Genomic DNA, 25,758 nt, shown 5'->3' on the forward strand with positions numbered 1-25,758 from the left:
CAGAGGCCTGACACGTAAGGACAGTATGGAATAGTAATGCATTATGTCTATATACACAGAGGCCTGACACGTAAGGACAGTATGGAATAGTAATGCATTATATCTACATACACAGAGGCCTGACACGTAAGGACAGTATGGAATAGTAATGCATTATATCTACATACACAGAGGCCTGACACGTAAGGACAGTATGGAATAGTAATGCATTATATCTACATACACAGAGGCCTGACACGTAAGGACAGTATGGAATAGTAATGCATTATGTCTATATACACAGAGGCCTGACACGTAAGGACAGTATGGAATAGTAATGCATTATGGCTACATACACAGAGGCCTGATACGTAAGGACAGTATGGAATAGTAATGCATTATGTCTATATACACAGAGGCCTGACACGTAAGGACAGTATGGAATAGTAATGCATTATATCTTCATACACAGAGGCCTGACACGTAAGGACAGTATGGAATAGTAATGCATTATATCTACATACACAGAGGCCTGACATGTAAGGACAGTATGGAATAGTAATGCATTATATCTACATACACAGAGGCCTGACACGTAAGGACAGTATGGAATAGTAATGCATTATATCTACATACACAGAGGCCTGACACGTAAGGACAGTATGGAATAGTAATGCATTATGTCTATATACACAGAGGCCTGACACGTAAGGACAGTATGGAATAGTAATGCATTATGTCTATATACACAGAGGTCTGACACGTAAGGACAGTATGGAATAGTAATGCATTATGTCTATATACACAGAGGCCTGACACGTAAGGACAGTATGGAATAGTAATGCATTATGTCTATATACACAGAGTCCTGACACGTAAGGACAGTATGGAATAGTAATACATTATGTCTATATACACAGAGGCCTGACACGTAAGGACAGTATGGAATAGTAATGCATTATGGCTACATACACAGAGGCCTGACACGTAAGGACAGTATGGAATAGTAATGCATTATGTCTATATACACAGAGAGGCCTGACACGTAAGGACAGTATGGAATAGTAATGCATTATATCTACATACACAGAGGCCTGACACGTAAGGACAGTATGGAATAGTAATGCATTATGTCTATATACACAGAGGCCTGACACGTAAGGACAGTATGGAATAGTAATGCATTATGTCTATATACACAGAGGTCTGACACGTAAGGACAGTATGGAATAGTAATGCATTATGTCTATATACACAGAGGCCTGACACGTAAGGACAGTATGGAATAGTAATGCATTATGTCTATATACACAGAGTCCTGACACGTAAGGACAGTATGGAATAGTAATACATTATGTCTATATACACAGAGGCCTGACACGTAAGGACAGTATGGAATAGTAATGCATTATGGCTACATACACAGAGGCCTGACACGTAAGGACAGTATGGAATAGTAATGCATTATGTCTATATACACAGAGAGGCCTGACACGTAAGGACAGTATGGAATAGTAATACATTATGTCTATATACACAGAGGCCTGACACGTAAGGACAGTATGGAATAGTAATGCATTATGTCTATATATACACAGAGAGGCCTGACACGTAAGGACAGTATGGAATAGTAATGCATTATATCTACATACACAGAGGCCTGACACGTAAGGACAGTATGGAATAGTAATGCATTATGTCTATATACACAGAGGCCTGACACGTAAGGACAGTATGGAATAGTAATGCATTATGTCTATATACACAGAGGCCTGACACGTAAGAACAGTATGGAATAGTAATGCATTATGTCTATATGTACACAGAGGCCTGACACGTAAGGACAGTATGGAATAGTAATGCATTATGTCTATATACACAGAGAGGCCTGACACGTAAGGACAGTATGGAATAGTAATGCATTATATCTACATACACAGAGAGGCCTGACACGTAAGGACAGTTTGGAATAGTAATGCATTATGTCTACATACACAGAGGCCTGACACGTAAGGACAGTATGGAATAGTAATGCATTATGTCTATATACACAGAGGCCTGACACGTAAGGACAGTATGGAATAGTAATGCATTATGTCTACATACACAGAGGCCTGACACGTAAGGACAGTATGGAATAGTAATGCATTATGTCTATATATACACAGAGGCCTGACACGTAAGGACAGTATGGAATAGTAATGCATTATGTCTATATATACACAGAGAGGCCTGACACGTAAGGACAGTATGGAATAGTAATGCATTATATCTACATACACAGAGGCCTGACACGTAAGGACAGTATGGAATAGTAATGCATTATGTCTATATATACACAGAGGCCTGACACGTAAGGACAGTATGGAATAGTAATGCATTATGTCTATATATAAACAGAGGCCTGACACGTAAGGACAGTATGGAATAGTAATGCATTATGTCTATATACACAGAGAGGCCTGACACGTAAGGACAGTATGGAATAGTAGTGCATTATATCTACATACACAGAGGCCTGACACGTAAGGACAGTATGGAATAGTAATGCATTATGTCTATATACACAGAGAGACCTGACACGTAAGGACAGTATGGAATAGTAGTGCATTATATCTACATACACAGAGGCCTGACACGTAAGGACAGTATGGAATAGTAATGCATTATGTCTATATACACAGAGAGGCCTGACACGTAAGGACAGTATGGAATAGTAATGCATTATGTCTATATACACAGAGGCCTGACACGTAAGGACAGTATGGAATAGTAATGCATTATGGCTACATACACAGAGGCCTGACACGTAAGGACAGTATGGAATAGTAATGCATTATGTCTATATACACAGAGAGACCTGACACGTAAGGACAGTATGGAATAGTAATGCATTATGGCTAAATACACAGAGGCCTGACACGTAAGGACAGTATGGAATAGTAATGCATTATGGCTACATACACAGAGGCCTGACACGTAAGGACAGTATGGAATAGTAATGCATTATGGCTACATACACAGAGGCCTGACACGTAAGGACAGTATGGAATAGTAATGCATTATGTCTACATACACAGAGGCCTGACACGTAAGGACAGTATGGAATAGTAATACATTATGTCTACATACACAGAGGCCTGACACGTAAGGACAGTATGGAATAGTAATGCATTATGTCTATATATACACAGAGGCCTGACATGTAAGGACAGTATGGAATAGTAATGCATTATGTCTATATACACAGAGGCCTGACACGTAAGGACAGTATGGAATAGTAATGCATTATGTCTATATACACAGAGGCCTGACACGTAAGGACAGTATGGAATAGTAATGCATTATGTCTATATATAAACAGAGGCCTGACACGTAAGGACAGTATGGAATAGTAATGCATTATGTCTATATACACAGAGGCCTGACACGTAAGGACAGTATGGAATAGTAATGTATTATGTCTATATATAAACAGAGGCCTGACACGTAAGGACAGTATGGCATAGTAATGCATTATGTCTACATACACAGAGAGGCCTGACACGTAAGGACAGTATGGAATAGTAATGCATTATGGTACATACACAGAGGCCTGATACGTAAGGACAGTATGGAATAGTAATGCATTATGTCTATATATACACAGAGAGACCTGACACGTAAGGACAGTATAGAATAGTAATACATTATGTCTATATACACAGAGGCCTGACACGTAAGGACAGTATGGAATAGTAATGCATTATGTCTATATACACAGAGAGGGCTGACACGTAAGGACAGTATGGAATAGTAATGCATTATGTCTATATACACAGAGAGACCTGATACGTAAGGACAGTATGGAATAGTAATGCATTATGTCTACATACACAGAGGCCTGACACGTAAGGACAGTATGGAATAGTAATGCATTATGTCTATGTACACAGAGAGGCCTGACACGTAAGGACAGTATGGAATAGTAATGCATTATGTCTACATACACAGAGGCCTGACACGTAAGGACAGTATGGAATAGTAATGCATTATATCTACATACACAGAGGCCTGACACGTGAGGACAGTATGGAATAGTAATGCATTATATCTACATACACAGAGGCCTGACACGTAAGGACAGTATGGAATAGTAATGCATTATGTCTATATACACAGAGGCCTGACACGTAAGGACAGTATGGAATAGTAATGCATTATGTCTATATATACACAGAGGCCTGACACGTAAGGGCAGTATGGAATAGTAATGCATTATGTCTATATACACAGAGGCCTGACACGTAAGGACAGTATGGAATAGTAATACATTATATCTACATACACAGAGGCCTGACACGTAAGGACAGTATGGAATAGTAATGCATTATATCTACATACACAGAGGCCTGACACGTAAGGATAGTATGGAATAGTAATACATTATGTCTATATACACAGAGGCCTGACACGTAAGGACAGTATGGAATAGTAATGCATTATATCTACATACACAGAGGCCTGACACGTAAGGACAGTATGGAATAGTAATGCATTATATCTACATACACAGAGGCCTGACACGTAAGGATAGTATGGAATAGTAATGCATTATGTCTATATACACAGAGGCCTGACACGTAAGGACAGTATGGAATAGTAATACATTATGTCTACATACACAGAGAGGCCTGACACGTAAGGACAGTATGGAATAGTAATGCATTATATCTACATACACAGAGGCCTGACTCGTAAGGACAGTATGGAATAGTAATGCATTATGTCTATATACACAGAGGCCTGACACGTAAGGACAGTATGGAATAGTAATGCATTATGGCTACATACACAGAGGCCTGACACGTAAGGACAGTATGGAATAGTAATGCATTATGTCTACATACACAGAGGCCTGACACGTAAGGACAGTATGGAATAGTAATGCATTATGGCTACATACACAGAGGCCTGACACGTAAGGACAGTATGGAATAGTAATGCATTATGTCTACATACACAGAGGCCTGACACGTAAGGACAGTATGGAATAGTAATGCATTATGTCTATATACACAGAGGCCTGACACGTAAGGACAGTATGGAATAGTAATGCATTATGTCTATATACACAGAGGCCTGACATGTAAGGACAGTATGGAATAGTAATGCATTATGTCTACATACACAGAGGCCTGACACGTAAGGACAGTATGGAATAGTAATGCATTATGTCTATATACACAGAGGCCTGACACGTAAGGACAGTATGGAATAGTAATGCATTATGGCTACATACACAGAGGCCTGACACGTAAGGACAGTATGGAATAGTAATGCATTATATCTATATACACAGAGGCCTGACACGTAAGGACAGTATGGAATAGTAATGCATTATGTCTACATACACAGAGGCCTGACACGTAAGGACAGTATGGAATAGTAATACATTATATCTATATACACAGAGGCCTGATACGTAAGGACAGTATGGAATAGTAATGCATTATGTCTATATACACAGAGGCCTGACACGTAAGGACAGTATGGAATAGTAATGCATTATGTCTACATACACAGAGGCCTGACACGTAAGGACAATATGGAATAGTAATGCATTATATCTATATACACAGAGGCCTGACACGTAAGGACAGTATGGAATAGTAATGCATTATGTCTATATACACAGAGGCCTGACACGTAAGGACAGTATGGAATAGTAATGCCTTATGTCTACATACACAGAGGCCTGACACGTAAGGACAGTATGGAATAGTAATACATTATATCTATATACACAGAGGCCTGATACGTAAGGACAGTATGGAATAGTAATGCATTATGTCTACATACACAGAGGCCTGACACGTAAGGACAGTATGGAATAGTAATACATTATATCTATATACACAGAGGCCTGATACGTAAGGACAGTATGGAATAGTAATGCATTATGTCTATATACACAGAGAGGCCTGACACGTAAGGACAGTATGGAATAGTGATGCATTATGTCTATATACACAGAGAGACCTGACACGTAAGGACAGTATGGAATAGTAATGCATTATGTCTATATACACAGAGAGGCCTGACACATAAGGACAGTATGGAATAGTAATGCATTATGTCTACATACACAGAGAGGCCTGACACGTAAGGACAGTATGGAATAGTAATGCATTATATCTACATACACAGAGGCCTGACACGTAAGAACAGTATGGAATAGTAATGCATTATGTCTACATACACAGAGGCCTGACACGTAAGGACAGTATGGAATAGTAATACATTATATCTATATACACAGAGGCCTGATACGTAAGGACAGTATGGAATAGTAATGCATTATGTCTATATACACAGAGAGGCCTGACACGTAAGGACAGTATGGAATAGTAATGCATTATGTCTATATACACAGAGAGACCTGACACGTAAGGACAGTATGGAATAGTAATGCATTATGTCTATATACACAGAGAGGCCTGACACATAAGGACAGTATGGAATAGTAATGCATTATGTCTACATACACAGAGAGGCCTGACACGTAAGGACAGTATGGAATAGTAATGCATTATGGCTACATACACAGAGGCCTGACACGTAAGGACAGTATGGAATAGTAATGCATTATGTCTACATACACAGAGGCCTGACACGTAAGGACAGTATGGAATAGTAATGCATTATGTCTATATACACAGAGGCCTGACACGTAAGGACAGTATGGAATAGTAATGCATTATGTCTATATACACAGAGAGGCCTGACACGTAAGGACAGTATGGAATAGTAGTGCATTATATCTACATACACAGAGGCCTGACACGTAAGGACAGTATGGAATAGTAATGCATTATGTCTATATACACAGAGAGACCTGACACGTAAGGACAGTATGGAATAGTAGTGCATTATATCTACATACACAGAGGCCTGACACGTAAGGACAGTATGGAATAGTAATGCATTATGTCTATATACACAGAGAGGCCTGACACGTAAGGACAGTATGGAATAGTAATGCATTATGTCTATATACACAGAGGCCTGACACGTAAGGACAGTATGGAATAGTAATGCATTATGGCTACATACACAGAGGCCTGACACGTAAGGACAGTATGGAATAGTAATGCATTATGTCTATATACACAGAGAGACCTGACACGAAAGGACAGTATGGAATAGTAATGCATTATGGCTAAATACACAGAGGCCTGACACGTAAGGACAGTATGGAATAGTAATGCATTATGGCTACATACACAGAGGCCTGACACGTAAGGACAGTATGGAATAGTAATGCATTATGGCTACATACACAGAGGCCTGACACGTAAGGACAGTATGGAATAGTAATGCATTATGTCTACATACACAGAGGCCTGACACGTAAGGACAGTATGGAATAGTAATACATTATGTCTACATACACAGAGGCCTGACACGTAAGGACAGTATGGAATAGTAATGCATTATGTCTATATATACACAGAGGCCTGACATGTAAGGACAGTATGGAATAGTAATGCATTATGTCTATATACACAGAGGCCTGACACGTAAGGACAGTATGGAATAGTAATGCATTATGTCTATACACAGAGGCCTGACACGTAAGGACAGTATGGAATAGTAATGCATTATGTCTATATATAAACAGAGGCCTGACACGTAAGGACAGTATGGAATAGTAATGCATTATGTCTATATACACAGAGGCCTGACACGTAAGGACAGTATGGAATAATAATGCATTATGTCTATATATAAACAGAGGCCTGACACGTAAGGACAGTATGGAATAGTAATGCATTATGTCTACATACACAGAGAGGCCTGACACGTAAGGACAGTATGGAATAGTAATGCATTATGGTACATACACAGAGGCCTGATACGTAAGGACAGTATGGAATAGTAATGCATTATGTCTATATATACACAGAGAGACCTGACACGTAAGGACAGTATAGAATAGTAATACATTATGTCTATATACACAGAGGCCTGACACGTAAGGACAGTATGGAATAGTAATGCATTATGTCTATATACACAGAGAGGGCTGACACGTAAGGACAGTATGGAATAGTAATGCATTATGTCTATATACACAGAGAGACCTGATACGTAAGGACAGTATGGAATAGTAATGCATTATGTCTACATACACAGAGGCCTGACACGTAAGGACAGTATGGAATAGTAATGCATTATGTCTATGTACACAGAGAGGCCTGACACGTAAGGACAGTATGGAATAGTAATGCATTATGTCTACATACACAGAGGCCTGACACGTAAGGACAGTATGGAATAGTAATGCATTATATCTACATACACAGAGGCCTGACACGTGAGGACAGTATGGAATAGTAATGCATTATATCTACATACACAGAGGCCTGACACGTAAGGACAGTATGGAATAGTAATGCATTATGTCTATATACACAGAGGCCTGACACGTAAGGACAGTATGGAAAAGTAATGCATTATGTCTATATATACACAGAGGCCTGACACGTAAGGACAGTATGGAATAGTAATGCATTATGTCTATATACACAGAGGCCTGACACGTAAGGACAGTATGGAATAGTAATACATTATATCTACATACACAGAGGCCTGACACGTAAGGACAGTATGGAATAGTAATGCATTATATCTACATACACAGAGGCCTGACACGTAAGAATAGTATGGAATAGTAATGCATTATGTCTATATACACAGAGGCCTGACACGTAAGGACAGTATGGAATAGTAATGCATTATATCTACATACACAGAGGCCTGACACGTAAGGACAGTATGGAATAGTAATGCATTATATCTACATACACAGAGGCCTGACACGTAAGGATAGTATGGAATAGTAATGCATTATGTCTATATACACAGAGGCCTGACACGTAAGGACAGTATGGAATAGTAATACATTATGTCTACATACACAGAGAGGCCTGACACGTAAGGACAGTATGGAATAGTAATGCATTATATCTACATACACAGAGGCCTGACTCGTAAGGACAGTATGGAATAGTAATGCATTATGTCTATATACACAGAGGCCTGACACGTTAGGACAGTATGGAATAGTAATGCATTATGGCTACATACACAGAGGCCTGACACGTAAGGACAGTATGGAATAGTAATGCATTATGTCTACATACACAGAGGCCTGACACGTAAGGACAGTATGGAATAGTAATGCATTATGGCTACATACACAGAGGCCTGACACGTAAGGACAGTATGGAATAGTAATGCATTATGTCTACATACACAGAGGCCTGACACGTAAGGACAGTATGGAATAGTAATGCATTATGTCTATATACACAGAGGCCTGACACGTAAGGACAGTATGGAATAGTAATGCATTATGTCTATATACACAGAGGCCTGACATGTAAGGACAGTATGGAATAGTAATGCATTATATCTACATACACAGAGGCCTGACACGTAAGGACAGTATGGAATAGTAATGCATTATGTCTACATACACAGAGGCCTGACACGTAAGGACAGTATGGAATAGTAATGCATTATGTCTATATACACAGAGGCCTGACACGTAAGGACAGTATGGAATAGTAATGCATTATGGCTACATACACAGAGGCCTGACACGTAAGGACAGTATGGAATAGTAATGCATTATATCTATATACACAGAGGCCTGACACGTAAGGACAGTATGGAATAGTAATGCATTATGTCTACATACACAGAGGCCTGACACGTAAGGACAGTATGGAATAGTAATACATTATATCTATATACACAGAGGCCTGATACGTAAGGACAGTATGGAATAGTAATGCATTATGTCTATATACACAGAGGCCTGACACGTAAGGACAGTATGGAATAGTAATGCATTATGTCTACATACACAGAGGCCTGACACGTAAGGACAATATGGAATAGTAATGCATTATATCTATATACACAGAGGCCTGACACGTAAGGACAGTATGGAATAGTAATGCATTATGTCTATATACACAGAGGCCTGACACGTAAGGACAGTATGGAATAGTAATGCATTATGTCTACATACACAGAGGCCTGACACGTAAGGACAGTATGGAATAGTAATACATTATATCTATATACACAGAGGCCTGATACGTAAGGACAGTATGGAATAGTAATGCATTATGTCTACATACACAGAGGCCTGACACGTAAGGACAGTATGGAATAGTAATACATTATATCTATATACACAGAGGCCTGATACGTAAGGACAGTATGGAATAGTAATGCATTATGTCTATATACACAGAGAGGCCTGACACGTAAGGACAGTATGGAATAGTGATGCATTATGTCTATATACACAGAGAGACCTGACACGTAAGGACAGTATGGAATAGTAATGCATTATGTCTATATACACAGAGAGGCCTGACACATAAGGACAGTATGGAATAGTAATGCATTATGTCTACATACACAGAGAGGCCTGACACGTAAGGACAGTATGGAATAGTAATGCATTATATCTACATACACAGAGGCCTGACACGTAAGGACAGTATGGAATAGTAATGCATTATGTCTACATACACAGAGGCCTGACACGTAAGGACAGTATGGAATAGTAATACATTATATCTATATACACAGAGGCCTGATACGTAAGGACAGTATGGAATAGTAATGCATTATGTCTATATACACAGAGAGGCCTGACACGTAAGGACAGTATGGAATAGTAATGCATTATGTCTATATACACAGAGAGACCTGACACGTAAGGACAGTATGGAATAGTAATGCATTATGTCTATATACACAGAGAGGCCTGACACATAAGGACAGTATGGAATAGTAATGCATTATGTCTACATACACAGAGAGGCCTGACACGTAAGGACAGTATGGAATAGTAATGCATTATGGCTACATACACAGAGGCCTGACACGTAAGGACAGTATGGAATAGTAATGCATTATGTCTACATACACAGAGGCCTGACACGTAAGGACAGTATGGAATAGTAATGCATTATGTCTACATACACAGAGGCCTGACACGTAAGGACAGTATGGAATAGTAATACATTATATCTATATACACAGAGGCCTGATACGTAAGGACAGTATGGAATAGTAATGCATAATGTCTACATACACAGAGGCCTGACACGTAAGGACAGTATGGAATAGTAATACATTATATCTATATACACAGAGGCCTGATACGTAAGGACAGTATGGAATAGTAATGCATTATGTCTATATACACAGAGAGGCCTGACACGTAAGGACAGTATGGAATAGTGATGCATTATGTCTATATACACAGAGAGACCTGACACGTAAGGACAGTATGGAATAGTAATGCATTATGTCTATATACACAGAGAGGCCTGACACATAAGGACAGTATGGAATAGTAATGCATTATGTCTACATACACAGAGAGGCCTGACACGTAAGGACAGTATGGAATAGTAATGCATTATATCTACATACACAGAGGCCTGACACGTAAGGACAGTATGGAATAGTAATGCATTATGTCTACATACACAGAGGCCTGACACGTAAGGACAGTATGGAATAGTAATACATTATATCTATATACACAGAGGCCTGATACGTAAGGACAGTATGGAATAGTAATGCATTATGTCTATATACACAGAGAGGCCTGACACGTAAGGACAGTATGGAATAGTAATGCATTATGTCTATATACACAGAGAGACCTGACACGTAAGGACAGTATGGAATAGTAATGCATTATGTCTATATACACAGAGAGGCCTGACACATAAGGACAGTATGGAATAGTAATGCATTATGTCTACATACACAGAGAGGCCTGACACGTAAGGACAGTATGGAATAGTAATGCATTATGGCTACATACACAGAGGCCTGACACGTAAGGACAGTATGGAATAGTAATGCATTATGTCTACATACACAGAGGCCTGACACGTAAGGACAGTATGGAATAGTAATGCATTATGTCTATATACACAGAGGCCTGACACGTAAGGACAGTATGGAATAGTAATGCATTATGTCTATATACACAGAGAGGCCTGACACGTAAGGACAGTATGGAATAGTAGTGCATTATATCTACATACACAGAGGCCTGACACGTAAGGACAGTATGGAATAGTAATGCATTATGTCTATATACACAGAGAGACCTGACACGTAAGGACAGTATGGAATAGTAGTGCATTATATCTACATACACAGAGGCCTGACACGTAAGGACAGTATGGAATAGTAATGCATTATGGCTACATACACAGAGGCCTGACACGTAAGGACAGTATGGAATAGTAATGCATTATGCCTATATACACAGAGAGACCTGACACGTAAGGACAGTATGGAATAGTAATGCATTATGGCTACATACACAGAGGCCTGACACGTAAGGACAGTATGGAATAGTAATGCATTATGGCTACATACACAGAGGCCTGACACGTAAGGACAGTATGGAATAGTAATGCATTATGGCTACATACACAGAGGCCTGACACGTAAGGACAGTATGGAATAGTAATGCATTATGTCTACATACACAGAGGCCTGACACGTAAGGACAGTATGGAATAGTAATACATTATGTCTACATACACAGAGGCCTGACACGTAAGGACAGTATGGAATAGTAATGCATTATGTCTATATATACACAGAGGCCTGACATGTAAGGACAGTATGGAATAGTAATGCATTATGTCTATATACACAGAGGCCTGACACGTAAGGACAGTATGGAATAGTAATGCATTATGTCTATATACACAGAGGCCTGACACGTAAGGACAGTATGGAATAGTAATGCATTATGTCTATATACACAGAGAGACCTGATACGTAAGGACAGTATGGAATAGTAATGCATTATGTCTATATACACAGAGGCCTGACACGTAAGGACAGTATGGAATAGTAATGCATTATATCTACATACACAGAGGCCTGACACGTAAGGACAGTATGGAATAGTAATGCATTATATCTACATACACAGAGGCCTGACACGTAAGGACAGTATGGAATAGTAATGCATTATGTCTATATACACAGAGGCCTGACACGTAAGGACAGTATGGAATAGTAATGCATTATATCTACATACACAGAGGCCTGACACGTAAGGACAGTATGGAATAGTAATGCATTATATCTACATACACAGAGGCCTGACACGTAAGGACAGTATGGAATAGTAATGCATTATATCTACATACACAGAGGCCTGACACGTAAGGACAGTATGGAATAGTAATGCATTATGTCTATATACACAGAGGCCTGACACGTAAGGACAGTATGGAATAGTAATGCATTATATCTACATACACAGAGGCCTGACACGTAAGGACAGTATGGAATAGTAATGCATTATATCTACATACACAGAGGCCTGACACGTAAGGACAGTATGGAATAGTAATGCATTATATCTACATACACAGAGGCCTGACACGTAAGGACAGTATGGAATAGTAATGCATTATATCTACATACACAGAGGCCTGACACGTAAGGACAGTATGGAATAGTAATGCATTATGTCTATATACACAGAGGCCTGACACGTAAGGACAGTATGGAATAGTAATGCATTATGGCTACATACACAGAGGCCTGATACGTAAGGACAGTATGGAATAGTAATGCATTATGTCTATATACACAGAGGCCTGACACGTAAGGACAGTATGGAATAGTAATGCATTATATCTACATACACAGAGGCCTGACACGTAAGGACAGTATGGAATAGTAATGCATTATATCTACATACACAGAGGCCTGACATGTAAGGACAGTATGGAATAGTAATGCATTATATCTACATACACAGAGGCCTGACACGTAAGGACAGTATGGAATAGTAATGCATTATATCTACATACACAGAGGCCTGACACGTAAGGACAGTATGGAATAGTAATGCATTATGGCTACATACACAGAGGCCTGACACGTAAGGACAGTATGGAATAGTAATGCATTATGTCTATATACACAGAGGTCTGACACGTAAGGACAGTATGGAATAGTAATGCATTATGTCTATATACACAGAGGCCTGACACGTAAGGACAGTATGGAATAGTAATGCATTATGTCTATATACACAGAGTCCTGACACGTAAGGACAGTATGGAATAGTAATACATTATGTCTATATACACAGAGGCCTGACACGTAAGGACAGTATGGAATAGTAATGCATTATGGCTACATACACAGAGGCCTGACACGTAAGGACAGTATGGAATAGTAATGCATTATGTCTATATACACAGAGAGGCCTGACACGTAAGGACAGTATGGAATAGTAATGCATTATATCTACATACACAGAGGCCTGACACGTAAGGACAGTATGGAATAGTAATGCATTATGTCTATATACACAGAGGCCTGACACGTAAGGACAGTATGGAATAGTAATGCATTATATCTACATACACAGAGGCCTGACACGTAAGGACAGTATGGAATAGTAATGCATTATGTCTATATACACAGAGGCCTGACACGTAAGGACAGTATGGAATAGTAATGCATTATATCTACATACACAGAGGCCTGACACGTAAGGACAGTATGGAATAGTAATGCATTATATCTACATACACAGAGGCCTGACACGTAAGGACAGTATGGAATAGTAATGCATTATATCTACATACACAGAGGCCTGACACGTAAGGACAGTATGGAATAGTAATGCATTATATCTACATACACAGAGGCCTGACACGTAAGGACAGTATGGAATAGTAATGCATTATGTCTATATACACAGAGGCCTGACACGTAAGGACAGTATGGAATAGTAATGCATTATGGCTACATACACAGAGGCCTGATACGTAAGGACAGTATGGAATAGTAATGCATTATGTCTATATACACAGAGGCCTGACACGTAAGGACAGTGTGGAATAGTAATGCATTATATCTACATACACAGAGGCCTGACACGTAAGGACAGTATGGAATAGTAATGCATTATATCTACATACACAGAGGCCTGACATGTAAGGACAGTATGGAATAGTAATGCATTATATCTACATACACAGAGGCCTGACACGTAAGGACAGTATGGAATAGTAATGCATTATATCTACATACACAGAGGCCTGACACGTAAGGACAGTATGGAATAGTAATGCATTATGGCTACATACACAGAGGCCTGACACGTAAGGACAGTATGGAATAGTAATGCATTATGTCTATATACACAGAGGTCTGACACGTAAGGACAGTATGGAATAGTAATGCATTATGTCTATATACACAGAGGCCTGACACGTAAGGACAGTATGGAATAGTAATGCATTATGTCTATATACACAGAGTCCTGACACGTAAGGACAGTATGGAATAGTAATACATTATGTCCATATACACAGAGGCCTGACACGTAAGGACAGTATGGAATAGTAATGCATTATGGCTACATACACAGAGGCCTGACACGTAAGGACAGTATGGAATAGTAATGCATTATGTCTATATACACAGAGAGGCCTGACACGTAAGGACAGTATGGAATAGTAATGCATTATATCTACATACACAGAGGCCTGACACGTAAGGACAGTATGGAATAGTAATGCATTATGTCTATATACACAGAGGCCTGACACGTAAGGACAGTATGGAATAGTAATGCATTATGTCTATATACACAGAGGTCTGACACGTAAGGACAGTATGGAATAGTAATGCATTATGTCTATATACACAGAGGCCTGACACGTAAGGACAGTATGGAATAGTAATGCATTATGTCTATATACACAGAGTCCTGACACGTAAGGACAGTATGGAATAGTAATACATTATGTCTATATACACAGAGGCCTGACACGTAAGGACAGTATGGAATAGTAATGCATTATGGCTACATACACAGAGGCCTGACACGTAAGGACAGTATGGAATAGTAATGCATTATGTCTATATACACAGAGAGGCCTGACACGTAAGGACAGTATGGAATAGTAATACATTATGTCTATATACACAGAGGCCTGACACGTAAGGACAGTATGGAATAGTAATGCATTATGTCTATATATACACAGAGAGGCCTGACACGTAAGGACAGTATGGAATAGTAATGCATTATATCTACATACACAGAGGCCTGACACGTAAGGACAGTATGGAATAGTAATGCATTATGTCTATATACACAGAGGCCTGACACGTAAGGACAGTATGGAATAGTAATGCATTATGTCTATATACACAGAGGCCTGACACGTAAGGACAGTATGGAATAGTAATGCATTATGTCTATATATACACAGAGGCCTGACACGTAAGGACAGTATGGAATAGTAATGCATTATGTCTATATACACAGAGGCCTGACACGTAAGGACAGTATGGAATAGTAATGCATTATGTCTACATACACAGAGGCCTGACACGTAAGGACAGTATGGAATAGTAATGCATTTTGTCTATATATACACAGAGGCCTGACACGTAAGGACAGTATGGAATAGTAATGCATTATATCTACATACACAGAGGCCTGACACGTAAGGACAGTATGGAATAGTAATGCATTATGTCTATATATACACAGAGGCCTGACACGTAAGGACAGTATTGAATAGTAATGCATTATGTCTATATATAAACAGAGGCCTGACACGTAAGGACAGTATGGAATAGTAATGCATTATATCTACATACACAGAGGCCTGACACGTAAGGACAGTATGGAATAGTAATGCATTATGTCTATATACACAGAGGCCTGACACGTAAGGACAGTATGGAATAGTAATGCATTATGTCTATATACACAGAGGCCTGACACGTAAGGACAGTATGGAATAGTAATGCATTATGTCTATATACACAGAGGCCTGACACGTATAAGGACAGTATGGAATAGTAATGCATTATGTCTATATACACAGAGGCCTGACACGTAAGGACAGTATGGAATAGTAATGCATTATGTCTATATATACACAGAGGCCTGACACGTAAGGACAGTATGGAATAGTAATGCATTATGTCTATATACACAGAGGCCTGACACGTGAGGACAGTATGGAATAGTAATGCATTATGTCTATATACACAGAGAGACCTGATACGTAAGGACAGTATGGAATAGTAATGCATTATGTCTACATACACAGAGAGACCTGATACGTAAGGACAGTATGGAATAGTAATGCATTATGTCTATATACACAGAGGCCTGACACGTGAGGACAGTATGGAATAGTAATGCATTATGTCTACATACACTGAGAGACCTGATACGTAAGGACAGTATGGAATAGTAATGCATTATGTCTACATACACAGAGGCCTGACACGTAAGGACAGTTTGGAATAGTAATGCATTATATCTACATACACAGAGGCCTGACACGTAAGGACAGTATGGAATAGTAATGCATTATGTCTATATATACACACAGAGGCCTGACACGTAAGGACAGTATGGAATAGTAATGCATTATGTCTATATACACAGAGGCCTGACACGTAAGGACAGTATGGAATAGTAATGCATTATATCTACATACACAGAGGCCTGACACGTAAGGACAGTATGGAATAGTAATGCATTATATCTACATACACAGAGAGGCCTGACACGTAAGGACAGTATGGAATAGTAATGCATTATGTCTATATACACAGAGGCCTGACACATAAGGACAGTATGGAATAGTAATGCATTATGTCTATATACACAGAGGCCTGACACGTAAGGACAGTATGGAATAGTAATGCATTATGTCTATATACACAGAGAGACCTGATACGTAAGGACAGTATGGAATAGTAATGCATTATGTCTATATACACAGAGAGACCTGATACGTAAGGACAGTATGGAATAGTAATACATTATGTCTATATACACAGAGGCCTGATATGTAAGGACAGTATGGAATAGTCATTTTCTGGGTCCAACGCTGCTACAGTCCCTACAGCTACAGTTATTATCACTAATATCCCTTTTCCACTAGCTCCAAAAACCCGGGGTTTTTTTCACGGGGCACGCATATACCCGGATATTTGGGTAGTGGAAAAGGCTGAAGTGAGCCGGGAATCCTGGCAGTATGGGAAGTGCTGCATGTGTAGATCACGTGTGTTAGGGACAATACTGTGCATCTGACATCCCACATATTGGAATTTTCCTGAATGCGCTCCATGCAGCTGGGGTCTCCGTGGGGGATCCTGTCCTCCGAACCGGGAAGCCGCTGTCGGTACAGCTGGGTCCTGGAATTATGGGAAACATCTTTGATGGGATCCAACGTCCTCTGAAGGATATTACAGATCTTACTAACAGTATTTACATTCCCCGGGGTGTCAATGTCAGTGCTCTATCCCTGGACATCCAATGGGATTTTATTCCAGACAAAAGCATCCGGGTAAGTGGCTGCCAGGAATGGGAAGGTAGGTGTGGGAAGGAGGGGGTGTAATTGCTGAATATTTGCACTGTTCTACCATTAAGTGACTGTACATGACAACGTGCCGATGCTGCTTCTCCTCCAGGCTGGGAGCCACGTTACAGGAGGTGACATCTATGGAGTTGTGCCCGAGAATTCTCTCATCAAACACAAAATCATGGTCCCTCCCCGCAGCTGCGGTACAGTGACTTATATCGCCCCCCCTGGGAACTACGACATTTCGGTAAGGGACCCCGCTCACTGTACCTGGGAATATACTAGAATTACAGAGTAAGAATTAATGACTATGTATAACTATCTCCTTAGGACGTGGTGATGGAGCTAGACTTTGAAGGAGTCAAGGAGAAGCTGACGATGGTCCAGGTGTGGCCAGTGCGGCAGATTCGCCCAACAGCAGAGAAGCTCCCGGCCACCAATCCACTGTTAACGGGACAGAGAGTTCTGGATGCACTTTTCCCGTATGCTCAGTGACCTTCCGTATTCTAGAATCTAGTCTGTAGCATCCTAAGCCAGAGGTTCCCAACGCTCCTGGTTTTAGATGTATCCATGCACCTTAGACAATGTGATGTAACCCTAATCTGTGCTGCAGCCAGGATATCCCTAAAACCTGGACTGCTGGGTGCCTTGTGGACCGCGTTTGGGAACTTCTGTCCTAAGGGGTGTATGTACTAAGCTCTGGAGAGATAAGGTACCAGCCAATGGGATTCCAGCTGCCATGTCACAGGTTGTGCTTGAATGACGGGAGCTGACTAGTTGATACTTTATCTCTCTCCACTTTATCTCCATCGAAGGCTTTAGTACATAGACCCCTTACTAGGCAGGGATAAAAGTGGAGAAATTGCCCATGGCAACCAGTTAGCATTGATGTAACATTTATCATTTGCATACTATAAAAGTTTACAGAGCAGCCGATTGGTTGCCATAGGCAACTTCTCCAGTGGCTCACTTCACTTCTTTTATCACTGCTTAGTACATCTCCCCCTCAGTCTTCCCATTTTTAGCCCTTGGGCTAGCAGGATGTGTAGGGTGAAGGAGGGAGGTCAGTTATCTCCGCATTGTAGATGGTGATGGGATTACGTATGAGAGGAAACATAAAACGTAACAGTGATATGGAGACAACGCACCCGGGATGATGAAAGTGAATTACCGCTCTTCCTGCCGCTAGGTCCGTTTCCCCCGCCGCCGGCTGGGTCCCAGCACCTGTACAATGTAGTTGACAGATGCTGGGATCGGTGCATGTGCTGTAGTGGCGACAGTACTGCGTATGTACTAACCCCCAGCTTCTATGGACTCATCGCCTGCAGGAAGCTCTCTGCTAACCACAGCCCAGTCTGGCAGTCCCGGAGGGAGGAAACACCGCCCAATGGCATTGCCTGTAGTGTCTGTGGGTGGGACACAGAGGGGTGGTGGATTTTACCTGGGGGGGCTGCCACTGCTCTCCACACAAATGTATATAGTATATGGGCTTGATTCTGAGTCTCCTGCAAATGGTCAATGTTTTTCAACATGTGTCACCTCAAATCGCTAAAAAGTCACCTGTTCCGTGTTATGGAGTGTCGTGGGCATGTCACAGAGCGATGCCTAATGGCGTACACTGTAGTCCATGCCCTAGCATGGAGCTCCGACAGTAGGGACTGCAGCTGTACAGAGCCCTCACACATACACTTGTACACCAGGGAAGCGCCTCGCAGAATCAGATCATTGTCGCCATGTATGATCCATGATATCCCATCCGACTCTCCCAAGTATAATGAGTGACTTGTGGTCTAATGTTCCTTACACCAGTAATTACCAGAAACAAAAACCAAACCTTGGACCAGATACGATTTGTCCTCCAGCGGGATGAGGATATGTTTTCACCTAACACATAGATGTTTGTATATTCCAGATGTGTCCTAGGTGGGACCACGGCAATACCTGGAGCCTTTGGCTGTGGGAAGACTGTAATCTCTCAGGCTCTCTCCAAATACTCCAATAGTGAGGTCATTGTGTACGTGGGCTGCGGTGAGCGTGGAAATGAGATGTCGGAGGTGCTGAGAGACTTCCCCGAGGTGAGAACACAAATATCACCCATGAGTGTGACCTAGCTAAATGCCACTTACCTAGCAATGATTAGGGGGCATCCATCCTGGATAGTCTTCTCTCAGGTGGTGATATACCCACCAGCCTTCCCTTATTTCTGCCTAGTGGCACCATTACTCTCATCAGTATCCAAAGGAGAGTGAGTACAAGCATACACTACAGATAGGGCCCATTGTGACCGCTGGCATCCCCACCATTACCATAGTAGATGTTCCCAGACAGATCTCCGTGCCCGCTGTACAATTGCAGGTGGTAGTCAGCACTTGGAATGGTTGCTACTTGCTGGAGGTCCATGTTCCATGACCTTGGGCCTAATTCAGACCTGATCGCAGCAGCAAATTTGTTAGCTAATAGATAGACAAAACCATGCTGCACTGCAGGGGGGGTGGGGGGGGGGGGGGTTTGGCAGATATAACATGTGCAGAGAGAACTTGGTAACACCATGGTGCAGTGCAGGGGGAGCAGATGTAACATGTGCAGAGAGAGTTAGATTTGGGTGGGGTGTGTTCAAACTGAAATATAAGTTGCAATGTAAAAATAAAGCAGCCAGTATTTACCCTGCACAGAAACAAAATAACCCACCCAAATCTAACTCTCTCTGCACATGTTACATCAGCACCACCTGCAGTGCACATGGGGCCTAATTCAGATCTGATAGTTGGGCTGCGATCAGATAGGGGAGTGTAAATTCGTTGTGTAAGTGTGCGATCGTATGTGTAGCTGAGCTGCAAAAATCCACTTTGTGCAGTCTGTGCGCACCCCAAGACTTACTCCTCCAGTGCGATGAGAACGGGCTCATTGGGGCCGGAGCTGACGTCAGACACCCTACCTGAAAACGCTTGGGCACGCCCGCATTTTCCCGCTCAGTTGCCACTCACAAACGGCCTCTTTCTGTCAATCACCTTGCAAACGCCTGCGTGATCTGATTTTTCGCACCATCTCATCGCTGACCGGTGATACCCGTTGTTATTGCCCAACGCGCGTGCACATTGCGGTGCATTCACATGTGCAGTTAGGATCTGATTGCTGAAAACGCACAGCAGCGATCAGGTCTGAATTCCCCTCATGGTTTTGCCCAATAGCTAACACATTTGCTGCTGCGATCAGGTCTGAATTAGGCTTCCCAAAGAAAGTAGGTTGCAGACAGTCACTGCAGATTCTTCCATCTGCAGAATAATAGCATCCATGGGAGGCCAGCCAATGTATGACCCCATGGAGGGGGATGGAGGCGCGGCCTCAGGGCAGGGGGATGGAGGAGCGGCCTCAGGGCAGGGGGGTGGAGGAGCGGCCTCAGGGCAGGGGGGTGGAGGAGCGGTCTCAGGGCAGGGGGATAGAGGAGCGGCCTCAGGGCACTGGGGTGGAGGGGCGGCCTCAGGGCAGGGGGATAGAGGAGCGGCCTCAGGGCACGGGGGTGGAGGAGCGGCCTCAGGGCAGGGGGTGGAGGAGCGGCCTCAGGGCAGGGGGATGGAGGAGCGGCCTCAGGGCAGGGGGGTGGAGGAGCGGTCTCAGGGCAGGGGGATGGAGGAGCGGCCTCAGGGCACGGGGGTGGAGGAGCGGCCTCAGGGCAGGGGGATGCAGGAGCGGCTTCAGGGCACGGGGGTGGAGGAGCGGCCTCAGGGCAGGGGGATGGAGGAGCGGCCTCAGGGCACGGGGGTGGAGGAGCGGCCTCAGGGCAGGGGGATGGAGGAGCGGCCTCAGGGCAGGCGGGTGGAGGAGCGGCCTCAGGGCAGGGGGGTGGAGGAGCGGCCTCAGGGCAGGGGGATGCAGGAGCGGCTTCAGGGCACGGGGGTGGAGGAGCGGCCTCAGGGCAGGGGGATGGAGGAGCGGCCTCAGGGCACGGGGGTGGAGGAGCGGCCTCAGGGCAGGGGGATGGAGGAGCGGCCTCAGGGCAGGCGGGTGGAGGAGCGGCCTCAGGGCAGGGGGGTGGAGGAGCGGCCTCAGGGCAGGGGGGTGGAGGAGCGGTCTCAGGGCAGGGGGATAGAGGAGCGGCCTCAGGGCAGGGGGATGGAGGAGCGGCCTCAGGGCAGGCGGGTGGAGGAGCGGCCTCAGGGCAGGGGGGTGGAGGAGCGGCCTCAGGGCAGGGGGATGCAGGAGCGGCTTCAGGGCACGGGGGTGGAGGAGCGGCCTCAGGGCAGGGGGATGGAGGAGCGGCCTCAGGGCACGGGGGTGGAGGAGCGGCCTCAGGGCAGGGGGATGGAGGAGCGGCCTCAGGGCAGGCGGGTGGAGGAGCGGCCTCAGGGCAGGCGGGTGGAGGAGCGGCCTCAGGGCAGGGGGGTGGAGGAGCGGCCTCAGGGCAGGGGGATGCAGGAGCGGCTTCAGGGCACGGGGGTGGAGGAGCGGCCTCAGGGCAGGGGGATGGAGGAGCGGCCTCAGGGCACGGGGGTGGAGGAGCGGCCTCAGGGCAGGGGGATGGAGGAGCGGCCTCAGGGCAGGCGGGTGGAGGAGCGGCCTCAGGGCAGGGGGGTGGAGGAGCGGCCTCAGGGCAGGGGGGTGGAGGAGCGGTCTCAGGGCAGGGGGATAGAGGAGCGGCCTCAGGGCAGGGGGATAGAGGAGCGGCCTCAGGGCAGGGGGATAGAGGAGCGGCCTCAGGGCAGGGGGGTGGAGGAGCGGCCTCAGGGCATGGGGGCGGAGGAGTGGCCTCAGGGCAGGGGGTGGAGGAATGTCCTCAGGGCAGGGGGGTGGAGGAGCGTCCTCAGGGCAGGAGGATGGAGGAGCGGCCTCAGGGCAGGGGGATGGAGGAGCGGCCTCAGGGCAGGGCAGGGGGTGGAGGAACGGCCTCAGGGCAGGGGGGTGGAGGAGTGGCCTCAGGGCAGGGGGGTGGAGGAGCGGCCTCAGGGCAGGGGGTTGGAGGAGCGGCCTCAGGGCAGGGGGATGGAGGAGCGGCCTCAGGGCAGGAGGGTGGAGGAGCGGCCTCAGGGCAGGGGGGTGAAGGAGTGGCCTCAGGGCAGGGGGTGGAGGAACGTCCTCAGGGCAGGGGGGTGGAGGAGCGTCCTCAGAGCAGGGGGGTGGAGGAGCGGCCTCAGGGCAGGGGGATGGAGGAGCGGCCTCAGGGCAGGGGGGTGGAGGAGTGGCCTCAGGGCAGGGGGATGGAGGAGCAGCCTCAGGGCAGGGGGGTGGAGGAGCGTCCTCAGGGCAGGGGGGTGGAGGAGCGCCTCAGGGCAGGGCGATGGATGAACGGCCTCAGGGCACGGGGGTGGAGGAGCGGCCTCAGGGCGCGGGGGTGGAGGAGCGGCCTCAGGGCGCGGGGGTGGAGGAGCGGCCTCAGGGCAGGGGGGTGGAGGAGCGGCCTCAGGGCAGGGGGGTGGAGGTGCGGCCTCAGGGCAGGGGGGTGGAGGAGCGGCCTCAGGGCAGGGGGTGGAGGAGCGGCCTCAGGGCAGGGGGTTGGAGGAGCGGCCTCAGGGCAGGGGGATGGAGGAGCGGCCTCAGGGCAGGGGGATGGAGGAGCGGCCTCAGGGCAGGGGGATGGAGGAGCGGCCTCAGGGCAGGAGGATGGAGGAGCGGCCTCAGGGCAGGTGGCTGGAAGCGCGGCCTCAGGGCAGGGGGGTGGAGGAGTGGTCTCAGGGCAGGGGGGTGGAGGAGCGGCCTCAGGGCAGGGGGATGGGGGAGCGGCCTCAGGGCAGGGGGCTGGAAGCACGGCCTCAGGGCAGGGGGATGGAGGAGTGGTCTAAGGGCAGGGGGATTGAGGAGCGGCCTCAGGACTAGGTTATGCATCGGGAGGGTACGCTTTGATAAATAGGTGGGTTTTCAGTGCATGGTTGGGAAGAGTCTAATGGAGCGGGGGAGCGCGTTCCACTGAAGGGGTGCAGCACGGGCATAGTCTTGAACTCGAGCATGGGAAGCAGTGACCAGGGCAGAGGAGAGGCGACTGTCATCAGCCAACCGTAGGGGGCGGGAGGGAGTATGAAGGGAGAGGAGGTTGGAGATGTAGGGAGCAGTGGAATTAGAGATGACCTTGTATGTGAGGGTGAGGAGTGTGAAGAGGATTATGTAGGGGAATGGGAGCCAGTGCAGGTATTGTGGACAGGGAGTGGCAGATGTGGAGCGGCGGGAGAGGAAGATGAGCCTAGCTGTTGAGTTGAGGACAGATTGGAGGAGTGCGAGATGGGAGCGAGTGAGGCCAGTGAGGAGAACATTGCAGTAGTCAAGTCGTGAGATGACCAGTGAGTGGATGATAAGTTTAGTTGCACTCTGGGAGAGAAATGACCTGATGAGAGCAATGCTGCGTAGCTAGACCCATCAGGATTGCGCCAGAGATTGGATGTGGGGTGCAAAGGAGAGGGAGGAGTCACAAGACCCAGTATGTGACACATTTTTAGCCTACTAAACCTAGATTACGAATGAAATATGGGAGAACTACAGTAAGTCAGATCCAGTATGTGACACATTCTCAGCCTTCTGAACCTAGATTACTTATGATATATGGGAGTGTACAGCAAGTCAGATCCAGTATGTGACACATTCTTAGCCTACTGAGCCTAGATTACTAATGATATATGGGAGCACTACCATAAACCAGATCTAGTATGTGATACATTCTCAAGCTACTAAACCTAGATTACTAATGATATATGGGAGCACTACAGGAAGTCAGACCCAGTATGTGACACATTCTCATCCTACTGAGCCAAGATTATTTATGATATATGGGAGCACTACAGTAAGTCAGATCCAGTATGTGACATATTCTCAGCCTACTGGGCCTAGATTACTTATGATATATGTGAGCACTACAGTAAGTCAGATCCAGTATGTGACACATTCTCAGCCTACTGAGCATAGGTTACTAATAATATATGGGAGCACTACAGTAAGTCAGACCCAGTATGTGACACATTCTCAGCCTACTAAACCTAGATTACTAATGATATATGGGAGCACTACCATAAATCAGACTCAATATGTGACACATTCTCAGCCTATTTAGCCTAGATTACTAATGATATATGGGAGCACTACAGTAAGTCAGACCCAGTATGTGACACATTCTCAACCTACTAAGCCTAGATTACTAATTATATATGGGAGCACTACCATAACTCAGATCTAGTATGTGACATATTCTCAAGATACTAAACCTAGATTACTAATGATATATGGGAGTACTACAGTAAGTCAGACCCAGTATGTGACACATTCTCTGCCTACTTAGCCTAGATTACTTATGATATATGGGAGAACTACCGTAAGTCAGACCCAG

General features: G+C 44.5%; 1 protein-coding gene across 5 annotated transcripts in view; it reads left to right on the plus strand.

Annotated features, from left to right (window-relative positions):
• The window catches only part of LOC134983018 (V-type proton ATPase catalytic subunit A-like), a 419,995-nt gene that overhangs the window by 223,134 nt on the left and 171,103 nt on the right, over window positions 1-25,758 (plus strand). For all 5 annotated transcript variants that reach the window (XM_063948716.1, XM_063948712.1, XM_063948713.1 and 2 more), the window contains 4 exons: window positions 18,226-18,440; window positions 18,565-18,702; window positions 18,786-18,937; window positions 20,368-20,530. In XM_063948716.1, coding sequence (XP_063804786.1) covers window positions 18,226-18,440; window positions 18,565-18,702; window positions 18,786-18,937; window positions 20,368-20,530 — 668 coding nt within the window. The remainder of the gene's footprint in view (window positions 1-18,225; window positions 18,441-18,564; window positions 18,703-18,785; window positions 18,938-20,367; window positions 20,531-25,758) is intronic.

Source organism: Pseudophryne corroboree (genome assembly GCF_028390025.1).
Source record: "Pseudophryne corroboree isolate aPseCor3 chromosome 12 unlocalized genomic scaffold, aPseCor3.hap2 SUPER_12_unloc_2, whole genome shotgun sequence".
In the NCBI taxonomy this organism is placed as follows: domain Eukaryota; kingdom Metazoa; phylum Chordata; class Amphibia; order Anura; family Myobatrachidae; genus Pseudophryne; species Pseudophryne corroboree.